Source organism: Mercenaria mercenaria, chromosome 8 (genome assembly GCF_021730395.1).
Source record: "Mercenaria mercenaria strain notata chromosome 8, MADL_Memer_1, whole genome shotgun sequence".
In the NCBI taxonomy this organism is placed as follows: Eukaryota; Metazoa; Mollusca; class Bivalvia; order Venerida; family Veneridae; genus Mercenaria; species Mercenaria mercenaria.
In genome coordinates this window covers 53,250,183-53,278,011 of record NC_069368.1, presented here as the reverse complement: position 1 = coordinate 53,278,011, position 27,829 = coordinate 53,250,183, and the positions used below count along the sequence as shown (strand labels likewise).

The window sequence follows — 27,829 nt, the reverse complement described above, 5'->3', positions numbered from 1 at the left end:
TATTGCCATGTAAATGAATCCTAAGAGCTTTGTAAAAAAGATAGGTAATGGAGAAATGACATTTGCTGATACTTAATTTAATACTACATTCTGCTAACAAAGATGTCTTAAAAGTAAGGCTTGTGATTCAAAAAGCTTTTAGCTCACATATTCATTAAACAAGAAATATCTTTAAAAATGATGGTCGGCGAATTGTAATAAGGAAAGAAGTTTATGAATTTTTCATCTAACATTCATCTTTCATCTAATATTTTTCAAATTGCAAAACTAAACACCGCACTTTAACAATTTAAATGGTTCTCTTTTAATTTTTCGCCAAGGTTTCGTAGGGTTGCAATTTTGTTTCGTTTATCCTTAGATGAATAATTACAGCAGTAGTTTGATGAAGATTCATGAAGCGGTTCATGAGAAGAGGTCATTAAACGTGTTTATATTTTTAGCTAAATTGGTCCCTATCCCCATTTGTAACAAAATAGCAGGAGACCTTACGATATTGTTACACATCGAGTTTGATAAAAAATTCATTACATTTTAGTGGTTAATGCGAAGAAAGGCATATCTACTTTTAGCTATAGTGGTCCCTAATAGGGCCCAAGTTCCTATATAAATAAATTTGGAAGAGGACCTTATAATGATGCTCCAGACCAAGTATGACAAAGATCCATCAAGCTGTTCATGAGACGCTGTATAAAGGCATTTCTAGTTTTAGCTCTAGCAGCCCCAAAAAGGGGTTAAATGTCCCAGCTGAACAAAGTTGGCTGCGGGCCTAATAAAGATGCTACAAATCAAGTTTGATTAGAATACATGAGAAAAAATCAATTAAAGGATTTTTTTTATTTATTATTTTTATTTATTTCTAAAATAGGCCAACTGATCCCGCTTTAACAAATGCATATTCGCTATTCATGAATCTTTGGACAATGACGTCACACCTATAAAAAGTGAAGGTCAAGCAAAACATACAGTTGTAATTATTTCAATATTTCTGTTTCATAAGCAAAGTTTGACCACAGTCATATCACATAGATAAACTGTATGCAGCGTACCTTCTTTTCAGTGTAATGAGATTCAGTCATTATATAGCATATATATAATAAAACAGATTTCAACTGAGTTCAATATTTGCATACCAAACTAAAGAAAAATATTCATATATAATAAATCAGTTAAATAATTTTTAACAAATATATCAAAGCAAACATGTACTCATTTTAATATGCAATCTGAATATGTCACAAAAGCAAGAAACCTTTTCATATACAGACGACAATTGTAACAAAGAAAATCTTTTAAAAAGCACTTCTCTACATAAAAGACTCTTATCACACCCTTATTCATGTGATACGCAGACCGTATTCAGCTCTTTCTTTAATTTGATATATGTTGGTATTTGAACAGGTTTTTATCATATTTATTAAACTTACTTATCATTTTGAGATATATCAATATTCTTGCTAAATATACTGAGCCAAAGTTAGCTTTAAAACTGTGAACAGCGTCGTTTAGGATAAACGCTTTGTCTACATTTCACTCAGCATAGCACAATCAACAGAGTGAAAGAAATTGACACTCTCATCCAATCAGACAGAGTGTTGCATAAATCTTCCATTTTGATAAATTATCTATAATGCGTTATCAAGAAGTTTGATTTGCAAACTGAAGTCATGTGGCATATAGGTAACGGAAACAAATTTAGATGGCTTCGCCGAAAAAGTATTAATTTGTGCATTCTGGGGTAAAAACAAATAAGAAAAATCAACAACAACACGTGTAGCGTTTGTTCATAGATAATTATTAACTTCCAACGTTTCGGCGTTAAGCCTTCCTCAGGGAAGAATAACAATAAAAACAACGGACGTGACGTCGTTAAACAACGTCGCGTAAAAAGGCGGTAAAATGTATACAAAGTTTAGATCTACATTATTTACAATGTAAAAATAACGTTCCTTTAAACGGATTTAACAAACATACCGAGTAAATTGTCGGATAGTGTTTATACAAAATTTCCTATACTTATGTATATAAAAAACAGAAATAGGAAAAAACAACGATATACTCGGCATTACATATCTATATATGTAGATCAATACAATTAGTTAATCGGTCAATTAATATCAAATAAAACTTTAGAATTTAAACCATCTGGATAGAGCGTTTTCAGTTTATGTATCCACACTGTTTCTTTGCAGAGACGATCAATGTCATTTCTTACAACATCAATAGGCAATTTTGATATGATCTTTAGTAATTCAAGAACTGTAATATGATTTTTTTTTTTTTTTTTTTTTTTTTTTGCATTCTGGGGTGAAATATTAGATACATGGGCTGTGCTGACCTTGCATGACTTCCATTTCCTGTCTTTTTGCACTTTAGTGGAGATAACTCCAGCACATACTTTTATATAGCCTATTATTTATGTCCCGTTGTCTCCAGATAAGAACAAAGTCTTAGCCAAAATGCTCATAATATTAGCACAGACACTTAAAGTAAGTTTCAGTCTCCAGGGTAACAGCAATAATTTCCCACTAAATTAATACTTGGTCTATTTCATGTTGAATCTTTACTAAGCTGTCACCCAACAAGGGATTTTGATCTAAATTAACATAATTTACCATGATACCACCAAATGTGGTGTTTATGATCTTGGTCCTCAACTTCAAGGTGAAGGCCAACCTTCATTTAGCTTTTATAGTATTATTTTAGTTTCTGTTTTTCTTATAATTGTATACATTATCATCACAACATGTACCTCATTAGAAGAAGAAATCATATTGTATTGACAGCACATCTAATTAAATAAAACCTTTTAATTCTGGTGTAAGTTTTCATTAATTTGGTCTGTAGAGGAATACCCCCAGTGCATTGTTTCAGGAGTGTGCGGGTACCATGGCAGTACCATCAACCTTCCTGAGCCAGCAGGATTTGCTTCCTTACATGAACGAATTTTACATCCCAAGTGAGGTTTCACACCCACACAGCTGAGTGGGGGGCAGGAGGTTCAAATTCTCTTTTGATTGATAAAAAGTAGGGATGGCAAAAATATTTGTTCATCACACGAATATTCGAATACTGTTCCACTATTTGAATATTCGTAAAAAATTTAAGATCATGAGAAATAAATAAAAGCCTAATGAAAGAACCAAAATTGTTCGTTTATCTAATTTGCTCAAACCCGCTTTCATTATAAATTCGCGCGAAAATGGCTTCTGTCTTTGTCAGACGTGTCATTTTGTATATTAGCGTGCCGAGATTGTACATCGCTATGGTGATGACAGTGTACCCTGTAGTTACTACTGCTAATTGCTTACTTTTAGAAAATTTTAAAGGTCATAAATTGATGTAAATCCATAACAACTTTCCTTGTTTTCGGTACGTGCAAACCGCGAGTAATTAAAAATCATCAGACAGCACTAACTGTCTTGAACTGACTCGGATTTCAATCAAAGTCGATAAAAGATGTATTTGAGAAAAGAAAAATGCCAGAAAGTGTAGAAAACAAGTAAAATGGGTTGCATATTATTTTTTTTTACGTAAATCGGATTATCTAATTGATATGACAAATAAATGTATTTCGTACAGTAAACATTTTTTTTTTAAAATTAGTACTCAATATTTAAACAAAGAGCAAAGTTAAGCCAACTATTTGTTTTTCTTTATATTATCCTTTATTAGACTCCCTCCACCCGCAGTCTAAAACATCTCATTTGAAAATATTGTTGATGCTATTACGTGAATCTACTGTCAAAATGCAAGCAATGCCTCCTCTCATTTTGAAATATTTCACGCGATCATCCAATAAGAAATCGACTACGTGTAATATGTGAGGAGAGAACCTAATCCTATATAAACTATATGTATATGAAGGCAAATAACGAATATTTTATATTTCAAAAGATGTGAAAGCGATGAGAACGATTTGTCAGTCTTAATTCGTCAATGTCTGAATTACTTCCTGTGTAAACGAAAGTAGAATTAATGCATGTCGCTGATTAGGGTATGATAAACACGTAGGATTTTAAGTTGATTTGTTGATCAGTTGATGACCAAATATTCGAATATTCGTTCGAAAAGTTGACCGAATATTCGAATACCAAAAATGCTATTCGTTGCCATCCCTAATAAAAAGCTTTTAACTTGCTTAAGATTTGAAAATAAACTTAAAATGAATCTGAATCCTGATGCCCTTTATATTACCATTCTTAGAAAGTTAAGACAATCCTCAGTTGTAGACAAAGCAATTAGCACTTCAGGATTGTGAGTAGGTTACCAGAAAAAAAAAGTCATTTTGTGAAATCATTTCATACAATAGTGCTTCATCAACTCGGGTTGAAAGAACTGCTTGATTTTCATTGGCATTGATGAATTATAAAATCAATTTCAGTCCTATTATGTAATACAGTATATATTGAGTGGTATATTGCTATGGACTTTTTTTGCAGACATGATAGCTGCTGGTTAAGTGTTTCAGTTTATACGTTTTAGAATGCCCGTCAGTTTGAGCATATTTGCATAGAAATGATGAGGTTTTGCGAATTATCCTTGCAAAAAAATAAACCAGTGATTTTCAAGGAGTCTGAGAGGCTGTTAAGATACCGCTAATAAGGAATATAAAACGTACATTCTCATGATTCTGCAGTATTACTTTACAATTATTTTTATATGAATTTTCACTTCTTTATTTATCTTTGACACACACTTGATGCCTTAACCCATATCATGCTGGACACGATTGATTCTGCCTTTGCTCCAGTGTAGATCATGATCAGCCTGCACATCCATGCAGTCTGATCATGATCTGCACTGTTTGCCATTCAGTCAGTATCTTTTTGGTGAGCACCCCTTTTAACAGTTAATGGTACTGTCCAAATTGAAAGATGGACAAGTTCATTATAGAAATTCAGCAGGGTAAGTGCTAATGGGTAGATGATGGCATTTTCTCCTTGTGAATGGGTAGTTTTAATGCAGGCTCTGACAATTTGAATGTTAGAATGTTAGAAATTGATCTGTATGCCAGTTATGTGATCAGATGTGGTAGGCATTTCTAACTTTATCAGTTCTTATCCAGTGTTCACAGAACTTGGTCACAATATTTATTTGCATAGTATCATGGCCAAGCTTGATTAAAAACCCAGCTTGTTTGCCCCAGAAGCTCTGGAGTTACAGTTCTTGAATTACTAAAGATCATGAAAATTGACAGTACCTGCACTCTAGCTTGAGTAGTTATATATTATACATTGTTCACCAAACTCGGTCAAACCATTAACGGGTGTAATATCTCAATCAGATTCAATTACTGGTCAAATTGTCTTAGAGCCTCTAGAGTTACGGGTCTTGAATTACTAAAAATTGCAAAAATTGACAGTGTCCTTTCTATTAACTTGAGTAGTTCTTATCTGATGTTCACAATTCTTGGCCACAATGGTTATGGACATAATATCAACAAGCTGGATACTCCCAGTCACTTGAGTTATGGTCCTTGAATGTTTAAAATTGTGAAAATTGACAATGTCCACATAATAACTTCAGCAGTTTATATCCATTGTTAACCAAACTTAGAATGTTTATGGGCATATTATCTTGGCCAAGTTCTTAATATAACCAGGTGGACTGTTTTTGACAGGATGAGCTTTTGTGATCGCATTTTGTCCGTTTGTCGTCCGTCGTCCATCTGTCTGTTCACGATTTCTTGCGAACACGATAGAGACCACATTTTCCAATCTATTTTAATCAAACTTGCACACAACTTGTATTGGCATAATATCTCAGTTCCTTTTGAAAACTGGCCAGATCCCATCATGGGTTCCAGAGTTATGGGCCCTTAGAGGGCCGAAATTTGCTATTTTTGGCTGGTGAACATGATAGAGACCACATTTTGCAATCAACTTTAATCAAACTTGCACACAACTTGTATTAGCATAATATCTCGATTCCTTTCGAAAACTGGCCAGATCCCTCATGGGTTCCAGAGTTAAGGCCCCTTAAAGGGCCAAAATTTGCTATTTTGGCGTTTGCAGCCATATAGAGACTTCATTTATGGTTTGATTTGATACAAACTTGCAAAATATCTTCAATAACAATAAATCTTGGATTCCATGATGAATCTGTCAGATCCAATCATAGGTTCCGGAATTACGGCCCCCAATTGACCCTGCAAGAACCAAAATTTGTTAATTTTTACCTTGTGAACACAATAGAAGTGACATTTTATATTTGATTTTAACCACACTTACACACAACTTAAGTAACAATAAGATCTCAGTTCCTTTCGAAAACCGGCCAGATTCCATCATGGGCTCTGGAGTTACTGCCCTGATAGTTCCAAAATTTTCTAGTTTGGCCCTTTCAGCCATATAGAGGTTTCATTTATGCTTTGATTTGATACAAACTTGTACAGAATGATTATCTTGATGATTTCTAGGCCTGTACCGAAACTGGGTCATGTCGGGTCAAAAACTAGGTCATCAGATCAAATCAAAGGAAAAGCTTGTTAACAACCTAGAGGCCACATTTATGACCCTATCTTCCTGAAACTTTGTCAGAATGTTTATGTTGATGATATCTAGGCCAAAATTGAAACTGGTTCATATGGGGTCAAAAACTAGGTCTCTCGGTCAAAGGAAAAGCTTGTTAACACTCTTGAGGCCCTAACTTCATGAAACTTGGTCAGAATGTTTATCTTGATGATTCCAAGGCTAATTTCGAAATTGGGTCATATGGGGTCAAAAACTAGGTCACCTGGTCAAATCAAAGGAAAAGCTTGTTAACACACTTGTTCTTTTGATGTGCATGAAACTTGGTCAGAATGTTTGTGTGCATGAAATATCAGATGAATTTTTATCTGGGTCATGTAGGGTCAAAAAGTAGGTCACCAGGTCAAATCAAAGAATAAGCTTGTTTACACTCAAGAGGCCACATTTTTGGTCCAATCTTAATGAAAATTGGTCAGAATATTTGTCTCCATGAAATCACTAGGTAAAACATGTTTACACTGTTATTGTATGTTACTCAGGTGAGCGACTTAGGGCCATCTTGGCCCTCTTGTTGCTCTTGGCCCAGGAATTGGTCAAAATTGACAAAATTGACAACTAGTCTGCTCAATAAGTATAGAAATTTTAAATATCAAAAGTGATTTGCTGTGATAGACACATATTATGATATTTTGCCACTTTTTATTATGCCCCCCTTCAAAGAAGATGGGGTATATTGTTTTGCAATATCGGTCGGCCCGTCGATCCGTCGACTAATCCGTTTCTGGATGATAACTCAAGACTGCTAAGGCCTAGGATCATGAAAGTTGACAGAGAGGTTGGTCATGACCAGCAGATGACCCCTATTGATTTTAAGGTCAGTAGGTCAAAGGTCAAGGTCACAGTGACCCTGAACAGTTAAACAGTCTCCGAGTGATAACTCAAAAACGCGTGGGCCTAGGATCATGAAAGTTGATAAGGAGTTTGTTCATGACCGATAGATGACCCTTATTGATTTTGAGGTCAGTAGGTCAAAGTTCAAGGTCATAGTGACCCGGAACAGTCAAACGATTTCCGGATGATAACTCAAGAATGCTTGGACCTAGGATCATGAAATTTGACAGAGAGGTTGGACATGACTAGCAGATGACCCCTATTGATTTTGAGGTCATAGGTCAAGGTCATAGTGACCAGAACAGTTAAATGATTTCCGGAGGATACCTCAAGAAGGCTTGGGCCTAGGATCATGAAAGTTGACAGAGAGGTTGGACATGACTAGCAGATGACCCCTATTGATTTTGAGGTCAGTAGGTCATAGGTCAAGGTCACAGTGACCAGAACAGTTAAATGGTTTCCGAAGGATACCTCAAGAAGGCTTGGGCCTAGGATCATGAAAGTTGATAGGAAAGTTGGTCATGACTGGTAGATGACCCATATTGATTTTGAGGTTAGTAGGTCAAAGGTCACGGTCACAGTGACCCTGAACAGTTAAACGGTTTTCCGGATGATAACTCTAGAATGCTTGGGCCTAGGATCATGTAAGTTGATAGGGAGGATGGTCATGACTAGCAGATGACCACTATTGATTTTGAGGTCAGTAGGCCCAAGGTCAAGGACACAGTGACCTGGAACAATTAAACATTTTCCAGACTACTGCTTGAGAATGCTTGGACCTAGGATCACGAAACTTAATAGGGATGTTGAACATGTTCAGCAGAAGACCCCTATTGATATTGAGGTCAGTAGGTCATAGGTCCTGGAACAGTTAAACAGTTTCTGCACGATAACTCAAGAACGCTTGGGCGTTAGGATCATGAAAGTTGATAGGGAGGTTGGACATGACCAGCAAATGATTTCTATTTATCTTAGGGTCAGTAGGTCAAAGGTGAAGGTCACATTGACTTAGAACAGTAGAACTTTTTTTCGCCAGATAACTAGAGAATGCTTTGGTCTAAGATCACATTTGATACAGAGTTTACTTATGATTGATTATTGATTTGAAGTCAAACATACAGTGCACAGTGACCAAATAATTTCTGTTCCTTGCACAGTTACTGAATGCATCAAGGGGGGCATTTCGTGTTCTACGAGCTCTTGTTTATGATTGTTTTTCATGTTCATATAAATACAAGTTTAATTAGTATGAATTCTGTTGGAGTTTTAAAATATCCTTTGCTGCTAATTTTATTACCAGTCTAGGAATTTAATACAAAATGACATTTATATTTCTTACAGACTGTCTGTTTCAACAGAAAAAAAGGCTTTTCATTATGTTTTTCAAATTTCAATACATCATAGATTTTCTGTTAAAATTTTAGCTAAATCTGTTAGAATTGCATGAGCCAGGGGAGTTTGCAAGTTTGATGTGTTCAAGCAGAAGGCCAAAAATATTATTATTAGTTCTCTAATATTTTTGAATATTCTCACTTTCTGAAAATGCTTTTGTTCTCTCAGTACTGCCTAATTTCATTTCCAACCTGCAGATCAGGGGAGATAATCAAGAATTTAAAATGCCAGTGAAATGCAAGACTTAAGGTTTGGTTCTGCTTACGCTCCAATAGTTTTGCTTAATTCCAGTGAAGATTTTTCTGAAAAAAAACAACAAAAAAAACAAAAAAACAAAAACTTTGAAGGAATATATAACATTAAAAGCTGATGACATTATGCACAATTTGATACTGGTCCATTCTAAGCCAATTATTGAATCTGCATTTTTGTGCAGAATTGGATTCTTGACTGATTGTATGTTGCACAGACAGACAGAAATGACAAAATCAATATGTCTCCCCAATTATGGGGGAAACATGATAGTCCAGTAAAAAAAAACCCCACATAATAATATAGTATTACAGCCTTTTTATTTGTTAAAAAATTTACAGTCAATATTTGCACTGCTGGTGTCTGTATGATTTTCAACGAAATTACTTTAAAAAGCTGATAGATCAATTCTATGAGATTGGTCTGTATTTCATCTAATTGATGCTGTAGGATACATGTAGCTTTTCATTCCTATTTGTTCAGATGTTTGCTTTATTGACCAAATTAGGCTTGATGTTCTTTAATCTTCTTAGGTTCAGTTTCAGCATTTGCAACACCAATAACTGTTGTTAATAGGCCTTTTGTTCGATAGTTTAAACACTATTTGTATAGTTTCCTATTTACATATACATACATTTGAAACTCAAGATTCCAAGGGATTGAGCATTTTACTTACAGAATGATGACTGAAATTCAGCTATAAATGATAATTTTATGCACGTGTTTTCCAGAAGAGACTTGAAAATGTCTTCGAAATAGCCGGAATTTTGAGATAAACAAGTTTGAGATATTGAGTTTCTGAGCTCTATTTTGAAACATATGAGCCGTGCCATGAGAAAACCAACATAGTGGCTTTGCGACCAGCATGGATCCAGACCAGCCTGCACATCTGTGCAGTCTGGTCAGGATCCATGCTGTTAGCTTTCAAAGCCTATTGGAGTTAGAGAAACTGTTAGCGAACAGCATGGATCCTGACCAGACTGCGCGGATGCACAGGCTGGTCTGGATCCATGCTGGTCGCAAAGCCACTATGTTGGTTTTCACATGGCACGGCTCATTATATTATATAGGTTTAAGAAGAGTCACAGTTTTAAGCTATTAAAATTTCCCTGCAGACCGTACAGATTTTTTGGAGACAAGGTCAAGGTTCAAGTTCACCATTACTTAGCTTGATTTGGAAGACAATATTAAGGAAAAGTTCTCAGAAAAACTTGAAAGGAAAAAATTTGTTGCTAAGTAAAAGAAATAAAAAGAAACATTTAGTTTTGTAATATGTGCTCTTTGTTAACAATAAAGAAAAAGATATGATAGAATTGCACTTACATTAATCTGCTTTGTCCTGCGGTCATGATATATAATACCTTTGAAATGCTCATCAAAGGAATTCTCATCAATAGCAGTATTGCCTATACTACTTCATCATGCCACCTAATGTGGCCTGATTGTAAAAAAATCAGTACTTTTTAGGAGATAAACTTCTTGCAGAAAAATAGAATAGGTAAGGTATCATTGATCGTTAAAGCCAATACTTGCATGTTGAGTTATTAGCTCACCTGTCACAAAGTGACAAGGTGAGCTTTTGTGATCGCGCGGTGTCCGTCGTCCGTCGTCCGTCCGTGCGTCAGTGCGTCCGTGCGTCCGTGCGTCCGTAAACTTTTGCTTGTGACCACTCTAGAGGTCACATTTTTCATGGGATCTTTATGAAAGTTGGTCAGAATGTTCATCTTGATGATATCTAGGTCAAGTTCGAAACTGGGTCACGTGCCATCAAAAACTAGGTCAGTAGGTCTAAAAATAGAAAAACCTTGTGACCTCTCTAGAGGCCATATATTTCACAAGATCTTCATGAAAATTGGTCAGAATGTTCACCTTGATGATATCTAGGTCAAGTTCAAAAACTGGGTCATGTGGGGTCAAAAACTAGGTCAGTAGGTCTAAAAATAGAAAAACCTTGTGACCTCTCTAGAGGCCATATTTTTCATGAGATCTTCATGAATATTGGTCAGAATGTTTATCTTGATGATATCTAGGTCAAGTTCGAAACTGGGTCACGTAGGGTCAAAAACTAGGTCATTAGGTCTAAAAATAGAAAAACCTTGTGACCTCTCTAGAGGCCATATTTCTCAATGCATCTTCATGAAAATTGGTCAGAATGTTCATCTTGATGTTATCTAGGTCAAGTTCGAAACTGGGTCACGTGGGGTTAAAAACTAGGTCAGTAGATCTAAAAATAGAAAAACCTTGTGACCTCTCTAGAGGCCATATTTTTCATGAGATCTTCATGAATATTGGTCAGAATGTTCACCTTGATGATATCTAGGTCGAGTTCGAAACTGGTTCATGTGGGGTCAAAAACTAGGTCAGTAGATCTAAAAATAGAAAAACCTTGTGACCTCTCTATTGGCCATATTTCTCAATGGATCTTCATGAAAATTGGTCAGAATGTTCACCTTGATGATATCTAGGTCGAGTTCGAATCTGGGTCATGTGCGGTCAAAAACTAGGTCAGTAGGTCTAAAATTAGAAAAACCTTGTGACCTCTCTAGAGGCGATATTTTTCAATGGATCTTCATGAAAATTGGTCAGAATGTTTACCTTGATGATATCTAGGTCAAGTTCGAAACTGGGTCACGTGGGGTTAAAAACTAGGTCAGTAGATCTAAAAATAGAAAAACCTTGTGACCTCTCTAGAGGCCATATTTTTCATGAGATCTTCATGAATATTGGTCAGAATGTTCATCTTGATGATATCTAAGTCAGATCCAAAACTGGGTCACGTTGGGTCAAAAACTAGGTCAGTAGGTCTAAAAATAGAAAAAACCTTGTGACCTCTCTAGAGGCCATATTTCTCCATGGATCTTCATGAAAATTGGTGAGAATGTTCAGCTTGATGATATCTAGGTCAGGTTCGTAACTGGGTCATGTGCGGTCAAAAACTAGGTCAGTAGGTCGAAAAATAGAAAAACCTTGTGACCTCTCTAGCGGCCATATTTTTCACGAGATCTTCATGAAAATTGGTGAGAATGTTCACCTTGATGATATCTAGGTCAAGTTTAAAAGTGGGTCACGTGCCTTCAAAAACTAGGTCATTAGGTCAAATAATAGAAAAACCTTGTGACCTCTCTAGAGGCCATGTTTTTCAATGGATCTTCATGATAATTGGTCAGAATTTTTTATCTTGATGATATCTAGGTCACATGTGCTCAAAAACTAGGTCACTGTGTCAAATAATAGAAATAACGATGTCATACTCAGTTGAACACTGGGTCATGTGGAGATAGGTGAGCGATTCAGGACCATCATGGTCCTCTTGTTTCTAGATAAATTAGTGAAAGCACTCAATAAGGATAATTATAGGTTATTAGCTTTGTACCGGGAAATATGCACAAGTTCTACAGCGGAAATATTGCGCAACTTCAGGAGCGCAATATTCTTCCGCTAAAGAACGAGTGCATATTTCCTGATGCAAAGATAATAATCTTTTTAATACATACATAATCTACATGTATAAATATAACGTAAATATTATAAATTTGTTCAATAGCTTGAATCAGATTGACAATACTGAACTAAATAAAAGAATTTAATGCCTTAAATTACATCAGGCACCTAATATGAAACTTAAGCATCAGTCAGTATGGAAAAATATTGACGTTTCCAGTACCATTGTAATTATAACATATATGAAATAGAAACAATTAAGTATGTAAAAACATCTATTACTTTAATCATTTATAGGCATATATATTTCTTACCCAAGTACTACCCAACCTCAGATATAGCTGTTTCTCAGGAACATGAATTCTTGAATGATAAATTTGATTGGCCGTAAAATCTAATTTTGTTGACAGAAGCAATCATGAATTGTAAGGAATTATGTCTCTACAAATTCTTATGATTTCATCCGAAAAAAAGCAGTCCTGTCCTCAGTAAAGCAGCAACAAAAAACCTTGTTCTTAGTACAATAAACATTTTTCAGTCTTACAGACTATGTTGCTTTGTACGAGGTGCACTGTATTGTATTGCTAGGGAACAAAAGAAATCAAATCAGTTAAAATACTGGAAGTGTGGACTTATCCACAGACACTTGGGCTTCTGATAGCTGAGTTATTTCCCTTTGTATCTGATATGCAATTTGTATGTCATTGTAAACATAAAATATGTTTACTGCTAACCGTCACATATTTTGTTAGTTGTTAGATTTTGTAAGCCATGCTCATGGTAAGATTGTAAAGAAAAACTAAAATAGTAGCAGGATGTTTCATGGGGTCCAGTGTTGTTCACCTGACCTGTCTAAAGCCCAAATGGCTGACAAGAAATATATATTAATTCTTGGTAGCGTCCTGGTCACAGTGACTTTACAATTGTTAATGTTTTGCATTTTATACTTTCAGAACGATTTAACACCTATGTGGTCTTAAAGCTACAAAATGTCAAATCTACAACGATATTGGTCAAGGGAAACCACCCTTGTTGGGAACAGGATTTTATGTTGTGAGTATATATTACCATAATGCTGTATTTTATTGTGAACCATTGTTTATTGTTCATTTGTGTATATTGATCAGCTTTCTCTGCTTACATGGTAGATTAACCGTGTCATTTCTAATCATAACAGTACAAAAATTCTAATGGCTTAAAATTCCCCATGATGCCGAGAGAATGACCAAGGCTCCATTACTTGTTTTGTCTCCCACCACACACTTGTGTGGGAGACATATTGATTTACTCCAGTATGTGTGTATGTGTGTCTGTCTGTCCATCACAAGTCTTTTCTGCACTCTTAAGTCGAACATTTCTGATCAGATCTTCACCATTTTAACCTGAACAAAATGTGTTAATCATTAGACCTTGGCCAAGTTTGATAACTAGCCAAATCGGTTCAGGCACTTGGGAGTTTAAAGACCCTTGAATTACTGAAAATCAGCCTTTTTACTCTTGTTCGCACTTTAAGTGGAATATTTCTCATTCCATCATCACCAAACTGGAACAAAATGTGTTTGATCAAATTGGCTCTTTACTTTTGTCCGCGCTCTAAGTTGAACATTTCTCATTGGATCTTCACCAAACTTGACCATAACTCATTGGCCAAGTTCATTAACTAGCCAAATCACCCGAGACACTTAAAAATTTTGGCCATTGAATTACCCAAAATCAGCCTTTTTACTTTTTAAAGGTATATTTGTAGTGAGTAAACAGTATATAAAGACTGACTTGCTATTTAGATGATTAGGCAGTTGTGGGAGACATACGCTTTTCTCAAAAGCATCTCTAGTTGTTATCATTTTTAGCTCATCTGATTTTTTGAAAAAAAATGATGAGTTATTGTCATCACTTGAGCGGTTGTCGGCGTCGGCGTCGGCGTCGGCGTCGCCTGGTTAAGTTTTATGTTTAGGTCAGCTTTTCTCCTAAACTATCAAAGCTATTGCTTTGAAACTTGGAATACTTGTTCACCATCATAAGCTGACCCTGTATAGCAAGAAACATAACTCCATCTTGCTTTTTGCAAGATTTATGGCCCCTTTTGTACTTAGAAAATATCAGATTTCTTGGTTAAGTTTTATGTTTAGGTCAACTTTTCTCCTAAACTATCAAAGCTATTGCTTTGAAACTTGGAATACTTGTTCACCATCATAAGCAGACCCTGTACATCAAGAAACATAACTCCATCTTGCTTTTTGCAAGATTTATTGCCCCTTTTGGACTTAGAAAATCAGTTTTCTTGGTTAAGTTTTATGTTTAGGTCAGCTTTTATCCTATACTATCAAAGCTATTGCTTTAAAACTTGCAACACTTGTTCACCATCATAAGTTGACCCTGTATAGCAAGAAACATAACTCCGTCCTGCTTTTTGCAAGATTTATGGCCCCTTTTGGACTTAGAAAATCATTTTCTTGGTTGAGTATTATGTTTAAGTCAACTTTTCTCATAAACTATCAAAGCTATTGCTTTAAAACTTGCAACAGTTTTTCACCATCATAAGTGGACACTGTACATCAAGAAACATAACTCTATCCTGCTTTTTGCAAGAATGATGGCCCTTTTTAGACTTAGAAAATCATGGGTAGGACAATATTTCTATTACACAAAAAAAATCAGATGAGCGTCAGCACCCGCAAGGCGGTGCTCTTGTTTTTTAATATTTTGGAATAAAATTTCATGAAGCACTATTATGTCACCTTCAACTCTGGGTTACTAGTGTTTACCCTTACCATGCTAAACACGACTGATTCTGCCTTTGCGACCAGTGTAGATCATGATCAGCCTGCACATCTGTGCAGTCTGATCATGATCTGCTCTGTTCAATATTTTTTGGTAAGCACCCCTTTTAAACAGTTAATGGTACTGTCCAAATTTAAAGATTGACAAGTTGATTATAGAAATTTAGCAAGGTAAGGGTTAAGTTCTGTCATGGCGTTACCTGTCATAAAAAAGTTGATCTCTGCCAGATATTATGCAGCCTGAAAAGTTGAACTTGATGCAGTTTACAAGTAAAATACTCTAATTGTATCCACCACCAAATTTTTTACCAAAACATCAACATCTGCAGCATCCTGAGGGATTGATAGGTCTCTAAATCTGTTAGGACCATCCTACGTACCTTCTTATGATCAAAGGTGCTATAACGTTAACAGGGTGTGATTGCCTTGTTAACACACTCAATCCCTTGGAAGAGACAAAAATTAACAGCAGTTCTAGGTTACTAAGAATAATGGTTGATATCTTCAAGGTGCAGGCTTGATTCAAATTTATTTTATGCTCTTCAGTGAAATACTGAAATTTATCAGTGAAATAAAATTGATATTTTCACTGTTTCAAACAGTGAAAATATCATTTTTATTTTTCACTGGTACGGAACTACACTTGAATGCGAAATGATATGAATTATAAATGATAGAAATTTCTTGCAAAGTATTCTTTAGTAAAGGTATGAATGTATATAAATAATAACAGGATCATAAATATTTACATTCTATTATAAATAAATGTAAAAGAAATCGGGAAACATAATAGAACTATTTACATTTTTTCTACAAAAATATTCTGACGTCACGATATTTTGACGTCATGATGCCATGCACGTGACGTTGCGCGGACAAACTGGATATAATTTGGTTAAAACCGTTAAAATGCATTTAAAATAAATAGAAAATTTGTTTGTTTCAGTGCGAAATATATTTCACTCGTGAACACCATAATTTACATTTTCACTCGTGGCTGCGCCACTCGTGAAAATATTGCATATGGTGTTCACTCGGTGAAATATATTTCGATCTTACACTGAAACAAACAAATATCCTCTATTTAGGTCATGTGTACTGTTTTGTGGTCATAATGTTTGTAAAAGTTGATAATTATGATGCGACCTTTCTTTGACTTTTACCTATCAAAGACAAATTCTGAAAAACTGCAAGAACTGGCACAAACAGAAAATATGGAAAAAAAATAGAGAAATCTCAGAAATATTGTAAAATGTCTTTAGCATTCACTGATAATTGAACAAAAAGGTTTAAATAAAGCTTGTTGTTGTGGTATTGACAGTTGTCTGTATGCAAATTTAATTATAGATGGAAGTTTTTCGCTTTCCTTTCATTGTGTATAAAACATTCCTCGGGTAATCAATAATGCTTATATATAACCAAGACTTAGCATTGTTTTTTATTTCCTTTAGGGAATTCCTCGCTATAAAACAGCAATTAAGAGTATCTGGCAGAAATTTAAAATATTGTAAATACGTCCCAGACTGCCAGTATGTTGTAGGACTAGTCAGATTTCATGAATATCGGAACAACTTAATTGTGAAGTATAAAAAACAAAGTGTTTACGATATTGATAGGTGTTCCAAAATTCATTCTTTTAGGAACATCTTCAAAACTTACGATAATTTAGCACATAGTAGTATCTTCACATATAACGTTCTTTTATTTTTATATTTTCTCCAGCGGCAGTGCAAATTTAGCCTTGTAGGCAAGAAAATAAAATTGCCATCCAATTCTTGATCACCAGGTGTCAATAGTCCATCATTTTTAGGCCTATCAAATCTCATGGCACATTTGGTCCTACCCAGTCAGAATTGAAGGTTTATTACCATTGTAGTTCATGGTCATGGGACAATGGTTTACCATGTTTGACCATGACTGTATCAGACCATGATCTAAAACCGTGGTCAACCATGTGGTAGTCAACCATGGTCTACCAAGGTCCACGACCATGGTCGACCGTGGTGATTATTGAGTATTGAGAAAAACTAAAAATACATGACAATTGCAGTCTATATCTATTTTTGCAAGTCAGTCATTAATTTGTCATAAAATTGCCAAGATGACAACAAATTATAGTCAGACTACGAAAGTTTACCTTTGAATCTGTCTATAAATGCAGGAAAACTATTCTATAACAAGGAAAACATTTGGAGCCAAAATGCAGTCAGGTGTCTTTGGTGAATTGTAAAACTTGATCAGTGTGAAAATTACTAACATGACCATGGTAGACCATGGTCAAACTGTAGATGATCTTTTCTGACCATGGTTGACCATGGCCAGTCTTATCTCACCATGGTAGACCATGGTCAAACTGTAGATATCTTTTCTGACCGTGATTGACCATGGCCAGTCTTATCTCACCATGGTCTACCATGGCCGACCATGCTCCTGACCATGACATTGTGTTCAGCATGGTATTTGATAAAAAAAAACGTGGTGACTATGGTCAACTATGGTCATCATTTCATCTGAGTATGAAGGTATTTTGGCATGTTAAAATGATGATGTTTAACATCATTTATCTAGATTACCTTAAAATAATACTTGGTAGCCTTTACATATAGGTAACATGAATGTTGCTGGGGGTATCTTAGGTAAAAACTAGGTCAGGTGAGTGATACATGGCCTTCCAGGGTCCTTATAATTAAGTTATGCCCCTTTTTCAATGTAGCAAGTTTTACACACGTTTTTGAATGTAAAGTAGGATCTGAGTTACCACTAGGGAAAATGGATTGAATCTTCACACACCTGTTTACTGTGATGATCTGCATGAAATGCATTGCACAGGTTTCCTATCTCTTTTTTTTCACAAAGTTAGGCCCCCCTTTTCACTTGCAGCAATTTAGTCATTTAACTTTTTTAGTGGCCAGGCTTTTGAATAGTCAAACATTCCTGTCCTCCAAGAGCTCTTGTTTGACTTAGCAATTTTGGATGATATTGTGACAAGAGTTTTGAATATTTGAGCATTGCATCATCTAACAAGTCTTGTTTTTCCGCATCATGCAGTTTCTTTATACATATTTCAAGCATTGAGACAGATTTTGATTTAGATAAATTCAGAGATTTTAAAGTGTTATCAGAAGACAAAATCATACATAGAATTGTAGAAGGGAGATTTGTCTGAATAAAGAAGAGATTAAATGAGTGGGTTTTGGTCTATTTGTCTGTGAGCAGATGTAATTTTATGATTACTTTTAGATTGGAAGAAGTAGATTCCTGGCATTGTCTGTATGACATACATATTGCTTTAGTCAAACATAATGATAGAAATGATCCAACATATTTCTTGATAGATTGCACTTAGTATTGAATTTTATGACTAGACATAAAATTATGGAAAAAAATCAACAACATGCAATCAAACTCCCTTGTCTTTAAATGCTTTATTAAATTTTTTATTTTATTGTTTTGTTTTTGTTGGGTTTTATGTCACACTGACACGGTGTACTAGGTCATATGGTGATTTTCATTGTGAAAGAACCCAGGACTGCCCCTTCAGGCATTATTGTGGGTATGGGCAGGCACATGGATAGAAGCAACGACCTCCTGTAAGCTAGCTAGATGACTTCCTCACATGAAAGAATTCTACATCCCAAGCTAAGTTTCCAACCCACTTTGGTGAAAGGCGAGTGATTCAAAGTCCGTAACCATAACAACTAAGCCAAAGACGCCTGGGTTAGTGTTGTCATAAATCATGGACAAATTTATGTTTCATTGAGACAGACTGATAACATGCCGGTTTATGTATATTTTCCGTGAGAAGTTAATGTATATTTTCATTGAGACAGACAGATTAGATACTGGCTTATGTCCATTTTCAGTGAGACAGACAGATAAGGTACTGGTTTATGTATATTTTCAGTGAGACAGACAGATTAGATACTGGTTTGTGTTTATTTTCAGTGAGACAGACAGATTAGCTACTGGTTTATGCTTACTTTCAGTGAGACAGACAGATTAGATACTGGTTTATGTTTATTTCCAGTGAGTCAGACAGATTAGATACTGGTTTATGTTTATTTTCAGTGAAACAGACAGATTAGATGCTGGTTTATGTTTATTTTTAGTGAGACAGGATGTTTAGATACTAAGTCTTGTTAATGTTTATTTCCAGTGAGACTAACAGATTAGATGCTGGTTTATGTTTATTTTCAGTTAGACAGACAGATTAGATACAGGTTTATGTTTATTTTCAGTGAGACAGACAGGTTAGATGCTGGTTTATGTTTATTTTCAGTGAGACAGACAGATTAGATGCTGGTTTGATCATTGAGGTATGGAACAAAGGAATGCTGTGGGACAAGTTAATAGGTCTACACTGGCTGCCTCTTCGTAGTGTGCATTTCTCTAACCAGGTGGGTAGCCAGCTTCATGTAGTTGCCTCTGGCCTGCATTCTTTCAGGATTGGTCCTTAATTCAAACTTTTGTTTCCAAAAACTGTACTAATTTAAGAAATGTTTCAGTGCTGTTACATGTCTGTATCATAATCAATTTTCCCTTGTCTGCCTACCCTGCGGGAAGTGAGACTCATTAGATGTATCTACCATTGTACTTTATTGTCATATCATGGTCAAGTTCTAACTGTTTAAAAAAACATGAGAAGAATTTGCAGATATATATACTAATTTTTTTGTAACAAAAAAATTGTAAATATATTTATTTGAACTGTAAAAAAGGTAGTAATGTCTTTTACCATACCTTGTAATGTAAATGTGCTTTTTAAAAAAACATTAAAGATGCATCTTGCTGTATTTAGATAGCATTTTAAGACTCTTTTAAAGGGAATTCCTATAGTTTTTAATGCGCATCTTTCTGGGCAGCCGACACTTTCTATGGAAAACTGAACTGAAGTCAACATTTGTTGAAACATGTTACAGACAATCTTAAATATGAGGAATTTTGAATGAAATAACATTTTTGATAAGTTATATCAGTAATCAAATGTTGATACTGGTTTATGTTGTATTGACAAGTATCATGCCCGACAGGTATCTTGCTATTTTTGTGGTTGTGTTTTCACATCGCATTTTAGCACAAAGACAGTGTTGTTCATATAATGTAAGATAATTGACTTAGTACTGATAAGACAATATCACCTTTCAGATTATTTAGTATTCAATTATAGAAAGAATTAAGAATTTTTAAAACTTCTTTTTAACTTTTAGCAGACATACATGTAATCAATTTGGCCAGGTTTGCGCCATTTCTGTCCAAACAGGTGTTGTATTCTAGCGGTCTTAACATAAAATTTAGCCTGGTGACCCATACATTTTTAGCCACTTTTATGCTCACAATACAATTATCTATACACAAGAAGAAAAAGAAAAAATTCTATGAAAGAGTTTTTTCAAAATTTAAAAAAAATATTCTTCACTATGGGTATTTTTCATTGAAAAAAGTTCACAAAAGTAAATATGAAACAATATTTTTTTTCATTTGTACCCATTATTGTAAGGATAGAGTATTACAAATATGACTATGATATCAAATAAGTATATAATAAAATCTGTAAAAAGAAAAAGCCGTATTGTGCTGCCTGGATGTATATTTTGGTTGGTATTTATAAAAAAGCAGAAAATTATGAAAATGTTGAAAAATCGCTGGCAGTTTCAGCAACAGCGGTTCAAAACATTTTTTCACAAAAACAAGCCTGGTGACCTATTGTTTTTATTTGTTCATTGTATTCAGCACAAATTTTCCTATCATATATGTGAATTAAAAAAAATTCTATGAAAGGAAAAAAACTATAGGAATTCTCTTTTATACCTAGGTTTAATGTCTGTCTGTTTTCTTAACTGCCCCTACAAGTTATTGTTCAGGGTGGTGGATCTTCTGGTCGGACGTCAGTTGTCCATCATCCTAGTGCGTTAATGTTATAATTTACTTAAACTACAATTTGTTTGAATTATACTGAATTTAGACTGTAACATTTGTCAAGTTTGTTCAAATGCTTTGATTTGACTGATTTTCAAGCATTCCTTCATTGATCTTGACTGTCATTATACATTAGGCAAATCTTGAATTTGAAGTCAAATTATAAATCATATTGTTTTTTTAAACAGCAGACAGAAATAAATCAGAAGCCATGTAAAGCATTATTACAATGATTTGTTAGTCCACTGATATTTAGAATAATACATGGAAATATATTGCTTTGTATGTTTGTATCTTGAGTATTGAAATTACACATAAATATACCTGAGTACTTGTTAACCTCATTTGGAAACTATGTTGTTAATTGAGAATTCTCAGGCTGTGTGAATGTTCTCTGTTCCTCTGCGAAAATTGGTTCTTAAGGCTTTGAACTATTCATGAACTGTTATAGAACAACAAGAACAGTTCTTGATCCATTCATAATGCCTGTTCAAGAACATGTGTACTTGAACTGTGCAAGAACACTGTTTAAGAGGAGTTCAAGAAACTTTTAAGAATTAATCCAATTCATAAATTGTTCTTAAAACTGTTCTTGAATGTTTTAACACTTAACATGCTGGACACTATTGATTCTGTCTTTGCGACCGGTGTAGATCATGATCAGCTTGCACATCCGTGCAGTCTGATCATGATCTGCACTGTTCGCCATTCAGTCAGTACCTTTTGGTAAGCACCCCTAAAGTTATTATTATTATTAAAGTTAATGGTACTGTCTAAATCGAAAGACAGACAAGTTCATTATAGAAATTTAGGAGGATAAGGGTTAAGGACTATAAATTAAGTGACTAACAGAGATCAAGTAAATATCAGGCAGTCAGTACCATATAGTTGCTACCTGGGAGTAATTATCCAATAGTCTGTACTGGTTGTCAGTGCGTAGTAGCCAGTACCCTTTAATTGGTACCAAGTAGTCAGTACAAGGTAGTCATTACACAGTAGTCAGTACTTAGTAGTCAATACTGGTAGTTCAAGAAACCTAGTAATCAGTACCCTTTAGTTGGTACCCACTAGTTAGTACAAGGTAGTCACTACACAGTAACCTGAGTTTTGAGTAGTCAGTGCTTGTAGTTCAAGAAACCTAGTAACCAGTACCCTTTAGTTGGTACCCAGTAGTCAGTACTTATAGTAGTCAATACTGGTAGTTCAAGAAACCTAGTAACCAGTACCCTTTAGTTGGTACCCACTAGTCAGTACCAGGTAGTCACTACACAGTAGTCAGTATTGAGTAGTCTGTACTGGTAGTTCAAGAAACCTAGAAAGCAGTACCCTTTAGTTGGTACCCAGTAGTCAGTACCAAGTAGTCAGTACCTAGTTCTGTGAATAGTCAAGCTAAATATGTGTCATAAAGGGTCAAAATGTTGAACATTAAATCAACTGTTATTGCTAGATTTGACAAAACAGTCATGCTGGAGAAAATTAGAGTCCGTCTGAAAAGGAAAACCATTTTATTAGATGAAGTTAATCACATCACTTTATTTATAAGCTTCTCTGAAATCAAACTGCTGTTCCATTGTTTTCATTTATTAATTTTAACAATGATTTAATAAGATTATTAAACATTTTTGAGTTATTTCAGTGTAATAATTTGGGTAGTTTGAAAGGTATGTTGCCTGAAGTGGACATGCACGTACTGTTTGGATTTTTGTGCTATGGGAGAGTGTTATTATAGAACTGTCACCATAGTTTTGTGGAGATGTCTGTGTTAGCACATGTGGAAAATTTGAAGGAAACTATCGGTGATTGTTATTGGATTGTAGCGTCTGCAAGCGATCTGTAGTACTGATAGATATATTGTTACACCCCAGTAATAATTACATAGCGGATAAGGAGTGTAACTGTATTGCAGGAGGGTGATGGGAAGTGGATGTCACTGGACAGTGAGTTGATCATGCAGAATGGTGAGATAAAAGGCACACGCTACCCTACTGGTCACAGTGTCCTTATAGAAGCAAGATTTGAAATACCTTATGGTAGGTACTGCCATGCACTAGAGGGTGTATATGTTTACACAATGTTGGGTAAGTCAGTCCACTTTGGACCTCAACTGACACCAAATTTTGTAATCCCGTTAAAATTCCTTTTAAATGTATGCCGAATAAACGGAAATCCAGGGAATGTTGGGGTTGGGAATATAGTTGTTACCTTATTACTTTGTAAGAGATATATCAATTCATCAGGCAAATTATTTTTTGCTCTAAATCAATTTTTTTTATATGCAAATGTAGTATTCAACTTAGATCTGAGGTTATAAAACTAAGATTGGGGACCAGTCTCAGAATGCAGCCTTGTCATTGGTCAGTTTCAAATTTCAGCTCAGAATAGCCAATCAGATGCTGGAATTTTTTTAGACTGATATTTTGAAAATGAAAAATAAAAAAAAAAATCTCTAGAATAATACATTTTGAGTTCAACTTTTTATTTTATATTTACTTATATTATTACTATAATCTCCTTGTAAATTTTGGAAGATCTTAATCTGGACCTAGTGCAGTTCAAAAATGCAGAAATAAAACAAAAGAATGATGTTGATTAAGGTTAAATGTCACATTGTATTTCAGACATTGGATTGGTTTGCCATGGTAATGTAGTCAAACCTTATTGTCATTATCAAGTGGTCAAGCTGTGAATTTCAGTTGTTTTGGCAACGCTCAATTCATTTGTCTCTAGATTTCTGCGAATGAATGACAGTTTGTAAAGAAAATAGATTGTTTTTTATGCTTGAATTCCTGTTTTTCATACTCTTGACAAGGCAGGAGTAAGAAACAGTCCATGGGGAATATTGCAGTTCAGGATTTTTTGACTAGGGAGACACAGAATTGGATATATTCCACGTTTTATTAATATAGATTACATAACGTTTATTTCCCTTTGATTATAGACAGGAAGATTGTTAAGTATGATAACATTTTGCATTACAGAAGCAGTGGCTGAGCTCCCAGAACATGAGGCAATAAAACTGAAAGAGAAGCTTGAAGTTCTCAATAACATGGATGCTGAGGTAAGGAGGATTTTGTTTGTTGCATATTTTCACTTTTTGTCGAATATATATAATTGTGAAATCGTCAAAATTTTGATGGCATGTAATTTTGTGGCTGCTGTGCCAAAGGAGCTATTGGTCAGGGACATGAACTCAAAGGTTTCATATGTTAAAGATAACGTAAATGAGCACTGTATATTGCTAACTTAGGAATCATGCAACCTGGAAATTCATGAAAAATTTTCATGATTCCAAAGTATGTTTTTGAAATTATATACAGGATTACTTTGTTATTTTTAAGCTGTATAGTCGGAATTATACCAAATTTTGCCTGAAGTATCCAAGCTTCGACCTCTTGCAAGCTTGTTCAGATAGTTTCCCTTGACTTCTTTTAGGGGCTGTCAGAGCTAAATATATATATACAGTCGAAACTCGGTATCTCGAATTTCAAGGGACCGTGCTTTTTATTTCGAGATAACCGAAATTCGAGTTATGAGGAGGGACTATATGGACGAAATAAGTACACATTACTGCAAGATTTGATAAATAATAAAAAAAAAAAAACTGTTTCCTTGGTGCCTTGTATACGCTGTCGGCGCTTACGCGTACTCGATACAGTACAGTTTGTGTTTATCAAAGGTTTTCGACAAATAAAAATGATACAATTTTTGAGTCAACCTTCCTTTTTGTACCACATTTCCCACCCGGAGGATTGACAGCATTTCGATCTGACATTTTGAATGAATGATGCTTTCCCCCAAGAAGTTAACTTTTATACAGTCTCATCGCGATTATCTCTAATTTATCCTTATTAAAGATCCCAACTGTTCAAACTAATTAAGTCATTAGTTTAAATTAAAAGCAATTTTCATAAGGTCTCAAAAACAAATGACTGCTGATTAAAGAAATCTAATGTTTACATCAAAAAATTACCATTATGGCACGTGCAAACTAGTATGACATCTCACTTTGATAATCGCCGCAGCTTTGATATGTCGGCATCACGGCTTTCTGGTTGGACAATTAACATGGATATGTGTTGAAAACCAACCACATTCACAATGACATGTGTGATATTGTATTGCATATTTTTCTCACTTCGACTTACCGAGTTCACAATGCACTTGAATTTTATTGGTGGGACTGAAAATCCCTTTCGACACATCCGGAGTCTCGGTAAGTCAAATTTTGACGTAACCGAAGTTGAATTACATATATAAAGAAGGAAATTTGACGGGACTTGAAAACTTCTTCGACTTAAGCGGAATTTCGAGATAAGCGAGTTTGAGATACCGAGTTTCGACTGTATATACATATGTATATAAAACAACAAAAACTGTTAAACAAATTTTTCTCATGAACCACCTGATGGATCTTTGTCAAGCTTGGTCTCTTGCAGCTGTGTATAGACCTTTCTTAGATTTGTTCAAAAGTGTCAGCTTAACCCCATTTAGGGGTCACTAGAGTAGAAAATAGAAGAAAACTTTAAACAACTTTTTCGCATGGACCAGATGATGGACAGCCACCAAACTTTTGTTGCATCCTTGTTTGGACATCCCTCTGAGTTTGTTATCCTTTGCTGAAGGGATATTGTTTTGGCAGTCCGAATGTGTATCTGTCCATCAGTCTGTGCGTTCGTGCATCCGTCTGAAATTGAAAATGCTTATAAATTTAAAAAGTATTTCAGCTAGAATCACCAAACCTCACATAATTATTAATTAACACATGACTTTTACTCACACTGAGTATTATACCCCTTGACCGATGTAAAATCAGTTTTTCTCTTGATTTGTTTGAAAAAAAAAAAAAAAAAAATGAAAATGCTTATAATTCAAAAAGAATTTCAGCTAGAATGGCAATCAGAATGTGTATCTGTCCATTTGTCTGTGCGTTTGTGCATCTGTCTGAAATTGCAAATGCTTATAATTAAAAAAGTATTTAAGCTAGAATCACAAAACCTCACATATTCATTAATTGATACATGACCTTTGCTCACACATAGTATTATCCCCCTTGACATAGTAAAAGCAGAGTATTTCCCCTCGATTTTGGTCAAAAAAAAAAATGGAAATGCTTATAATTCAAATATGTTTTAATTAGCATCTTCAGACCTCACAGAATGATTAATTAGCACATGAACTTTGCTCACATGCAGTATCATTCCCCTTTACTAATTTAAAGCAGAGGTTTGCTTTTTGATTTGGTAAAAGATAAGGATTTTTGACTGTATTTAAGTAACCTATTGATGGATCTTCATAAAACTTTTGTCAGGATCTCTTCATTAACCAGAGTTACTGCCCTTTAATTATTTTACAATGCATAAAATCCCACATAAAGTTATTCATTTGTGGATCTTCAAATATACAAACATAGATCACTATAGGGTGGTGATGCAGGTATATCTTTCATCAGGATCTCTTGAGTAAGTGCAGAGTTATTATCATTCAGTCATTTTAAAATTCATAATTCCTGGAAAACAAAGTAATCTAATGTAACTTTTAGGTCACTATAGAGTAGAGCTTTTCTTCATGATTTTGTAACAAATGGGAACCAACAAACAGTTGCATGGTCCTTATGTACATAACTTGTGTATATCTGGAAATAAAATATCTTTTAAAATATACTCCCCTCATTTTTCACAGGGATAAAAATTCACTGAATATGCTTGTTCAGAAGGTTATGCTTGACCCCTTTTAGGGGCAGTGAACAGAGTGCATGAAACAGGTCGATAGGTTAAAGGTCTAGGTCACAAATGGAGCTCAAATATCAAATTTATTCTTCATATTTCATTTCGGGAGCATTACTTAATAACCATTTAAGGTGTTGACTTCAGTTTTGGCATATATGTAGGTGGCATTCAGATAGCATAAAATTGGTCGATATGTCAAAGGTCAAGGATGCAAACTCTCAAATCTGTCCTTTGTATTTTTAGCGCACCAGAGCACAAAGTGCTCAAGGTGAGCTATTGTGACTGGTCACTGTCCGGCGTCCGGCAGCGTCCATCGTGCGTCATGGGTCAACATTTGCCTTGTATACACTCTAGAAGCCACATTTGTGGCCCAATCTTTATGAAACTTGGTCAGAATGTTAGTCTTGATGATCTCTAGGTCAAGTTTGAAACTGGGTCATGTTGGGTCAAAAACTAGGTCAGTAGGTCAGATCAAAGGAAAAGCTTGTGAACACTTTAGAGACCACATTTTTGACCCAATCTTTTTGTAACTTGGTCAGAATGTTAGTCTTGGTTATCTCTTGATCAGTTTCGAAACTGGGTCATGTGGGATCAAAAACTAGGCCAGTAGGTCATATGAAAGAAAAGCTTGTAAACACTCTAGAGACCACATTTGTGACACAGTCTTTATGAAACTGGGTCAGAATGTTTGTCTTAATCATTTCTAGGTCAAGTTTGAATCTGGGTCATGTGGTGTCAAAAACTAGTCACTAGGCCAGATGAAAGGAAAATCTTTTCAACTCTCTAGAGACCACAATTCAAGTTTGAAACTCATGAGAATTAGTCAGAATGTTTTTTTTTTGATAATCTATAGGTCAAGTTCGAATCTTGGTCATGTGGGGTCAAAAACTAGGTCACCGGTCAAATCAAAGAAAAAGCTTATGAACACTCTAGAGGCTACAGTTGTAACCAAATCTTTATG

The 27,829-nt window shown here is 35.0% G+C and overlaps 1 protein-coding gene across 18 annotated transcripts in view; it reads left to right on the top strand.

Moving 5' to 3' along the window:
* Positions 1–27,829, top strand: part of LOC123566323 (protein unc-13 homolog A-like) — a 190,886-nt gene that overhangs the window by 35,361 nt on the left and 127,696 nt on the right. For all 18 annotated transcript variants that reach the window (XR_008372061.1, XR_008372060.1, XR_008372062.1 and 15 more), the window contains 4 exons: positions 13,400–13,499; positions 19,506–19,623; positions 23,049–23,172; positions 24,121–24,200. Coding sequence is in view for 15 of the 18 variants with exons in the window: in XM_053550001.1 (XP_053405976.1) it covers positions 13,400–13,499; positions 19,506–19,623; positions 23,049–23,172; positions 24,121–24,200 (422 nt within the window). In the remaining 3 variants the exon portion in view is untranslated. The remainder of the gene's footprint in view (positions 1–13,399; positions 13,500–19,505; positions 19,624–23,048; positions 23,173–24,120; positions 24,201–27,829) is intronic.